General features: G+C 36.8%; 1 protein-coding gene across 1 annotated transcript; it reads left to right on the top strand.

Annotated features, from left to right (window-relative positions):
* The first annotated feature begins 244 nt into the window (after positions 1–244).
* LOC110829720 (uncharacterized) lies at positions 245–8767 on the top strand. Its single transcript, XM_087343826.1, has 4 exons — positions 245–410; positions 1148–1227; positions 2378–2497; positions 3898–8767. The coding sequence occupies exons 1-4, from the start codon at positions 245–247 to the stop codon at positions 4123–4125; spliced, it is 594 nt and encodes a 197-aa protein (XP_087199952.1). The 3' UTR covers positions 4126–8767.
* Positions 8768–8803: the final 36 nt, after the last annotated feature.

Raw genomic sequence — 8803 nt, forward strand, 5'->3', positions numbered from 1 at the left:
GTAAGGAGTAAACTCCAACATTTCAAGAACCATCTTCTTAACCTCGTCTTCAGGGTACTGAAGTTGGGGTTATTGTATTTAAAGAGGATGAAGAAATTTACTGTACCACAGCTTCAACAACTTTTAATTCTATTAAAACAAAATTACTTTGATCATTGGTTATTTTCAATTGTCCATGGGCTCAGGAATCAATTCACACAGTGTTAAATCACACTGAAAATTACATTAAAACAAATGATAGTGTATGTCACTTCAGCTACTCTGCATCCAATGGATACGCTGCAGTGACCTGCCAAAATTGGTTTTAATCGAGTTTTTTACGAGAATTGGGTTCCTATTTGGACACATCCTCACGCCATGCATCAACATCGCTGTGATTGGTGTGGTGTCAAAATTGAAGGAAAACAGATGTAAGTTCTTTCTTGAAATACTGTATATGCAGATGACGTATCTGTTTTAAATTTTATCATCACTATAATTCTAATTTAAGGTAACATAATATTAATTGAAAATATATTTTATATAAATTAATTACCGAGATTGTTTCAAATCGTGTTTTTACTCGTATTACGAACGTATTGGACAGCACTCACGTGATTGGTGTGACGTCACTAGAGAATTTAACGTACGATAATTCGTGCTAGGACCGGTGAGTGTTGATTATTACGGTAATATTAATCAATCAGTTATAACTAGACAATAAATTAATTGTAGAAAAATGGAAGGTTTCGTGTTAAATGAAAGTATCAAACATATTTTAAATACATGGACATTAAAGGTGACGTAACTATCCAAGAAGATGTCATGCTTCATGTAGCAAGTAACAACTGGGCAGCACAAGCATGCCATCTTACCAACATATAAATACAGCGTTCAATGTGAATTTGACTGTGTATTCAAACAAAATAACAACCCTAATAGTCAGAAAGAGTGTACAATTGGAGAGTGACTTGATAATTTGTGAGGTATCTGCATATGGAAATGTAGATACACCAATTTTTTGGAAAGAAAAAAAACTTGATATATAAAATTTTGAGAACTTGTTTGCACTGAAGTCAATATAATAAAAGGGAATGCTATATAATTTGCTGAACTGGTACAGCAGCATAATGGAACTTCTTGGGAATACCATATTTTTATTTTGCAGTTGAAAGCAGCGATGCTCCAACAGATTTCTTGACAACAGCCGCAAGTAGCACTTATGAGCAGACAGCTGAACAGTCACATGTAAGTATAGCTTAGTAATGTTGAAAAGATATTGTAGCACTTGGAGGTCAGTGTTTTATTATATTAAAGGTCAAGTGTGCATTGTTTTAAGTTACCTAGAACACTGTCATCTTGTCAAGTTGGCAACATTTTGTTAGCTCTTTCCCGTGGCAAGTCCAGTTGAGTGGGTAACTTTGAAGTCATTAAGGATTTTTATTAGTTCTTACATCCTAACAACACAAAGTAAAGCTGTCTGACTATAGGCCATTTAGGTGCTTGGGGAAGAGAGGTGGTATAGCTCCTACTTATTCTTAACCTCTGTACTAGGTAGGGGTGAGTGGTCAGTGTCACACTCCAGCTGTGCTATACCCCTGGAAATGACCAGGGTACCCAGTGGACAAGAGGCTGGGTGGGCACCAGAGCTAGTCTGGATGCAGAGGCTAAAGGAAAAATCCTCTACCCCTGTTGGGGTTATCCAGTCTATAGTCAGTCACTATACTTACTAGCTATACATATATACCATATATATATAGCCATACATATAACAATATAGTTTTAAAGCATAATTTAAAAAAAATCTTATTTCAGTATTATTCTCCCAGCCTCTCCACAGTTCCAATGGCCACTGTCTAAGTGGTGTCCCTACAACAGTTCTCTGTTCTTTCTTTGTCTGCCTGTACCCTAGCTAAAGCCTAGCACATTGTAACATATTCCATTTAACTATAAATATGAGGCAGGCTGTAAATCACAATTTCTTCTTATGTAATATCCTCCATTCCCACTTTATTGTAATTGATTTTATTTATACAACTTATTTTATAGATTTCTTCAAAATACTGGTTGTCCAACTTTGTTTATATGGCATATATGTGGGGATGAAAATGGCCATCTTCTTGGTTGTAGTACCATGTAATCTGGTAGAAATTTACTAATTTTTCAGGGATCCTTGCTGCCTCCATCATCAGGGCAATTGCCCAGGAGACAGCCATTGTCATACTCATTGCTATGAGAACCTCAGTTTCTACTGCCTTGTCTATTTTTGTGATACTTTTTGTTTGCTTTATTTAAAGAATGTTTGATTTAGAATGTTCTACATGTGTAGATTCTGCAGACCTGCATCTTGATTGGTTTGAGAATAACTGTCTCTGTGGTTTGTGGGTGTGTTTGGTAGGATATGCATTGCGTGACAACAGAGATTGAAGCACCAACATCAGGAGGATTTTGGAGCTGGGTTAGACAAATCTTCAACAGATTTCGAGTCCAGCTCTCAAATGAGGTGACCATAAGAGATGTAAGTGTAAAGCAATATATATCTGGTTGGATGATCGTTCACCTGTACTTAGGCATGGGAACGTGAGGCCAGCTAGTCAGCTTTCGCTCTCTGGAGCTGTTATGCAACAGATTATTATTGTTATTGTTGTTGTTCACAAATATATGCCATCCTCATCTTCCTCCTGATGAACTGCCTGTTAACTATTAAAACCAACCCTCATGAGCAGATTCCTTCTTGATCAGTTAATGGTCAGGAAGTTAGTTAATAAGCTCTCTGTCCTTTAAATAGAACTTTGAAGTTCATTACCAAATGCACAAGAGCTCACAAGTGGACTCTGCACCACTTTTTATCTGTTTTCTATTCGTTTTTGTTATAATAATTTTATTCAACCGTAACTTGAGAATATGATATTTTATTGGTGAATAAAAATTTGTGTTCTCTTAAACAACACCATGATTTCAGATTGTTCAATAGGCGGTGTGTACTTTTCATGTATCCATCATACCTGACTGACTTCATGGAACAGAGTTCTTGAGAAGCTAATAGTGTGCTCAGCCCTTTACAGATTTAAAGTTTTTTGGCTGTTATTTTTGTGATCAGTGGACCCAGTTTAACCAACAGCAGCTCATTTTGTATGTTTGTTGTGTAATTAGCTCTTTTTTCCATCTACATCCCAAACAGCCGTAAGGATAAGAGTAACAATGGCAGGCAAAAAGCGAACATGACGACAGTATACATTATGAGACACAGACAATAAACTGTGATATTTAAGTTGTATCTTAATTTCATTTGTAAGTTTTAGAAAGTTGACAGTCAGATACACCCAACAGTTTATTATAAACGTAGATCCATTAACAGCGCAAGAATATTATGTAAAAAATGAAGCAATTTTAAAAATGTAAAATGTCTGTAAATTGCATGTAATGTCTAAAATATTGTAGAAGCCTGAAGATGATACTTTATGCTTCAGAAAGTGTACCTGCTATGTAAGAAATATAACAGTTGCGTGAATAGATGGAAAAAAGTGCTAATTATTGAATATACTACATAGTGGAATTGCTTCAATGTAAGTAAATTTTATGAAGCTCTTCATTATACAGTTTTCTCCTGTCATCTTATCTGTCTTAGGTCCAAGTATTCTCCTCAGCACTCTGTTCTCAAACATCTTCAGTTTGTGGTATTCTCTGGCAACAGACCAACTTTCACGCCCTTACAAAACACAGGCAGTTCTCTTTAAATGGGAAAACAATTCAAATCTTAAATTTGACAGTTTTATCTTCCCCTTTGTGATGAAAAAAGAATTAACTCTTGGTTACCACCACTACATTATTATAATTTATTGGTCCAATGTGGGATGCAAAGCCTTTTTTGTAAAATGAGCTGAAATTTGATAATGAAGGACTTTTTTGCTGTTACAGATAGTGTGGGATCCAGATAAGAAAAGGTGGACACATGTAGATGGAGATGGAGGAGATAGCTTGCCCCCACTACGTAGAGCCTCAGAACTCCCCATAATGGCACAGAGTGTGTATCCTGCATCTGGTTCAAATGTGGACAGACTGACTGGGCCAGGGAGAGGTAGCAGTTCAAGAGACATAATAATGGAGTACTACTGTAGAATTGGGTGCATTCAGGTTTGGAATTAGTTGTACAGTGTAACCCCTTGTTTTCACTTTTCTTGGAATTGATGAAAATTCATGTAAATTTTGGGGATAGTTTGCATTACACAAAATGCAAAAGTCATAAGCTAAGTATGAATATCACCTTTTCTCTTAATGAGAGTGCTCAGGAAATAAGGCAACTAAATTACTCAGAATTTTATGGAAATTGTTACAATGTATAATTCCCATGAACAGAATATATAAAATATCATGATACAAGCACTTTACATTTTTTGCACAGAATAAGCAATACATTTACTAATTTAAATATTTTCTTCATTGACATGATGTTATTTGAGTATAATATAATGTTTGTACTTACTTGTACCTCATTGAGAAGATGACAGTAGCTCAGCTAGTCAATACATTTCCTGCCTTTTATGAAATCAGAAAGTTTGTTACTGTGTTTACAAGAGCACACCATTCGACCCTAGCCTCATGTTAAAAGCCAATAGATTTTAATTGGAGTACCAACATGCCTCTCATGCAAGGTATATCTAGATGTAAGACACTCAGTTGTACACAGGTTATTTTTTTTCATGAATACATGTGTACCAGAAAGGTTTAAATATCGAAGGAATTCTTCATAATCTATAACAAAATGTCCATTAGGTTATCAAACCATTTTAACAGATTTGTTTTTAGTTTAACTTCCCAAGTTATAACTCGTTTTAAGTTGCTGCAGGGCAAGAAATAACTCAACTGAGGTATTTTACTTTTGAAGATACAGTTTTGTAAATCTATAATGATTTTTTATTTCTGATGTTGGTTGTGCATATAGTTGTTCCTCAGAGTTTGTTCTAGTAATACTTTTATTTCAAGTAGACTTCATCATTTTCTGACTGACTGCTCATAAGTGCTAGTTGCGGCTGGTGTCAAGAAATCTGTTGGACGATCGCTGCTTTCAGCTGCAAAATAAAAATGTGATAGTTCCCAAGAAGTTCCATTATGCTACTGTACCAGTTCAGCAAATTATATAGCATTCCTTCTATTATATTGACTTCAGTGCAAACAAGTTCTCAAAATTTTATATATCAAGTTTTTTTTCTTTCCAAAAAATTCCTGTATCTACATTTCCATATGCAGATACCTCACTCACTCTCCAACTGTACACTCTTTCTGACTATAAGGGTTTGTTATGGTTTAGATGACGACTAAGAAAGTTAGTAAAAGGAGGAATATTAGTACTCCATAGCGATGTCACACTCCAGCCGGAATTGGTTATAATTTTGAAGAATATAACCAGTTCGCAAGAGTCAATGTGGTGGGGGTTATAGCACAGCTGGAGTGTGACATCGCTTTGTACTAATATTCCTCCTTTTACTAACTTTCTTAGTTGTCATCTAAACTGTAACAACCCTTATTTATAGTCAGGAGTCAGTGGGCTAGTCACTCACTTCTCTTAAATGCACGCTTTAAAGACAATGAAACCTCCGAAAGGAGGCCCTATGCTCCACTTAGGAGGTACAGGAACTATCCAAGAAGATGGCATGCTTCATGTAGAAGTAACAACTGGGCAGCACAAGCCGCCTCAACATTATTTAAGAAATCAGTTATGAAGAAAAACAGAAACACATTTTACTTCCAACTGTTGGTGATGCAGCAGATCCCTCTGGGCAAATGCTGGGACATTATCTGAAAGTATACCATAACTATACCTTTCACATCCTTCCCAATTCATCCTACCATTCAATTCTACATAACCTGCACAGCTGAAGTCTTGTTAAGTACACAAATACTCAAACAGTAAATCAGAAGATGGCGATGCCATTGTCGTCATTGGCAAAAAAACCTTTTTGAGCCACAGCCTTCCTTAGAAGATTCGGCCAGATTTGTGTATTCCTGGCTATGCTTTTCCAGTTTCAAGTCCTTATTTTGTCTGCCAGGTCGTCATGAGCTAGACCACCCGGTTTTCACTTCTTTGGATTTCGCAACAAGTTTTTTCACAAAGTAAGGTCTTAAGCCTTCCACCCAATTCCCAACCTGGAGGATCAGGTCTCTGTATTTATGTCCCCCAGTCACAGGGTGGCCCAGTTATACTGCTAGGCACCAGGCTCCTTTTTCCTTGCCTTCTATGACTCCCAGGGGTAACTGCCTCTACACAGGTCCAGAACATACAATATCTCAACCAAAAGCCCCCATAGTAAAATTTGGAACATATCTTCTGTTCATGGGAATTATACATTGTAACAATTTCCATAAAATTCTGAGTAATTTAGTTGCCTTATTTCCTGAGCACTCTCATTAAGAGAAAAGGTGATATTCATACTTAGCTTATGACTTTTGCATTTTGTGCAATGCAAACTATCCCCAAAATTTACATGAATTTTCATCAATTCCAAGAAAAGTGAAAACAAAGGGTTACACTGTACAACTAATTCCAAACCTGAATGCACCCAATTCTACAGTAGTACTCCATTATTCTGCCTCTTGAAATGCTACCTCTCCCTGGCCCAGTCAGTCTGTCCACATTTGAACCAGATGCAGGATACACACTCTGTGCCATTATGGATAGTTCTGAGGCTCTACGTAGTGGGGGCAAGCTATCTCCTCCATCTACATGTGTCCATCTTTTCTTATCTGGATCCCACACTATCTGTAACAGCAAAAAAGTCCTTCATTATCAAATTTCAGCTCATTTTACAAAAAAGGCTTTACATCCCACATTGGACCAATAAATTACAATAATATAGTGGCAGTAACAAAGAGTTAATTCTTTTTTCATCACAAAGGGGAAGATAAAACTGTCAAATTTCATATTCTCAAATTACTGTTGAATAAAATTATTATAACACCAACGAATAGAAAACAGATAAAAAGCGGTGCAGAGTCCAGTTGTGAGCTCTTGTGCATTTGGTAATGAACTTCAAAGTTCTATTTAAAAGACAGAGAGCTTATTAACTAACTTCCTGACCATTAACTGATCAAGAAGGAATCTGCTCATGAGGGTTGGTTTTAATAGTTTACAAGCAGTTCATCAGGAGGAAGATGAGGATGGCATATATTTGTGAACAACAACAATAACAATAATAATCTGTTGCATAACAGCTCCAGAGAGCGAAAGCTGACTAGCTGGCCTCACGTTCCCATGCCTAAGTACAGGTGAACGATCATCCAACCAGATATATATTGCTTTACACTTACATCTCTTATGGTCACCTCATTTGAGGACTGGACTCGAAATCTGTTGAAGATTTGTCTAACCCAGCTCCAAAATCCTCCTGATGTTGGTGCTTCAATCTCTGTTGTCACGCAATGCATATCCTGCCAAACACACCCACAAACCACAGAGACAGTTATTCTCAAACCAATCAAGATGCAGGTCTGCAGAATCTACACATGTAGAACATTCTAAATCAAACATTCTTTAAATAAAGCAAACAGATTGAGTCCTGTTTCATTGCTGCTTACAACAATATCTATTTCTTTCTTTCTTCTTTTTTTTTGTGGGGGGGGGGGGGTGTTGCACCTGTTGCATAATGAAAACAAGAGTCATAAATCACCATATACATTCCTGTAACAGAATATCCTTTCTCAACATAAAATCTGAAACCAATGACTGTAATTAAACATATCATACCTAAATCACAGCTAAATAAGTTCTGCAGTTCTAGAACACAAAAATACAGTTTGTTTTCATATCAAAACTGCTCCAATTCATAAAACATAATTCTGTTTAAAATCCCACATTTCAAAAGAAAAATTGACAGTGGAATCACGGTTCAGGAGAATCTGACTTAAATACGTCTCTGTAATGTAATGAAATGTAATGCAATGTAATAATTCTTATATAAGTTAAGTACTTGTGAATTTCTAAAAAGTTTTTACCAGCACAAAATTTTCTAGTCTATGACGCACTTCTTCTACAAGCGATTCACAGCTCAGTTTCTCCCCAATAACAAAGCGGATTGTTGACGGCAGTAATGAAACAACAATGCCGAGTAAACATAACAATGCACGAAGGAGTTCATATAAAAGCTGACCATTGTTGTTGATCCATATTTACACATTGTTGATATGGATCTTTCACATTTTCGTTACGCCTTTTTGCCGAATGACCCTTCCGCATAGATGTATTTACGTCAAAACTACATGAAACAATTTAACATGATCGTATGGCCTGAAGATTTCTGTCTTATGGGTTGTTGCGCTGCGTAGTCTGGTCGATGTTAACCAACGTTTCAGAGGTCATACTGCCCCCGTCATCAGGGCGATGAATATTACATTACATGATAACAATCTGTTATGATTTCTTAAATAATGTTGTGCTGCCCAGTTGTTACTTCTACATGAAGCATGCCATCTTCTTGGATAATTCCTGTACCTCCCAAGTGGAGCATAGGGCCTCCTTTCGGAGGTGAGTAACCAGCCCACTGACTCCAGAAGCAGAGTTTTCCTCTAGCCTCTGCATCGAGACCAGCTCTGGCACCCACCCAGCCTCTTGTCCAATGGGTACCCTGGTCCTTTCCAGGGGTATAGCACAGCTGGAGTCTGATGAAGTCTCAGATAATGAAAGCTCACAATTACTTGGTTGTTTTACTTCTTGGTTCAGTTGTCAACAGTTTTTTTGTCATCTTTTGATGTATCTGTTCTGTTAATAGTCTGAAAATATAGTGCATTTCCTGTCCACATGTTTTTTTTTAAGTAGATTGGGTCATGTGAG

The sequence above is a fragment of the Zootermopsis nevadensis genome, unplaced genomic scaffold, assembly GCF_977971745.1.
Source record: "Zootermopsis nevadensis isolate Lab colony 2312 unplaced genomic scaffold, Znev_1.0 Znev_ptg000007l, whole genome shotgun sequence".
Lineage (NCBI taxonomy): Eukaryota > Metazoa > Arthropoda > Insecta > Blattodea > Termopsidae > Zootermopsis > Zootermopsis nevadensis.

Excerpts from the sequence above, each read along its gene's own strand:
- LOC110829720 (XM_087343826.1), top strand. The coding sequence starts at position 245 with ATGTCACTTCAGCTACTCTGCATCCAATGGATACGCTGCAGTGACCTG. Across the intron at positions 411-1,147 it reads AAAATTGAAGGAAAACAGAT|TTGAAAGCAGCGATGCTCCA; the intron begins GTAAGTTCTTTC and ends TTTATTTTGCAG. Across the intron at positions 2,498-3,897 it reads ATGAGGTGACCATAAGAGAT|ATAGTGTGGGATCCAGATAA; the intron begins GTAAGTGTAAAG and ends TTGCTGTTACAG.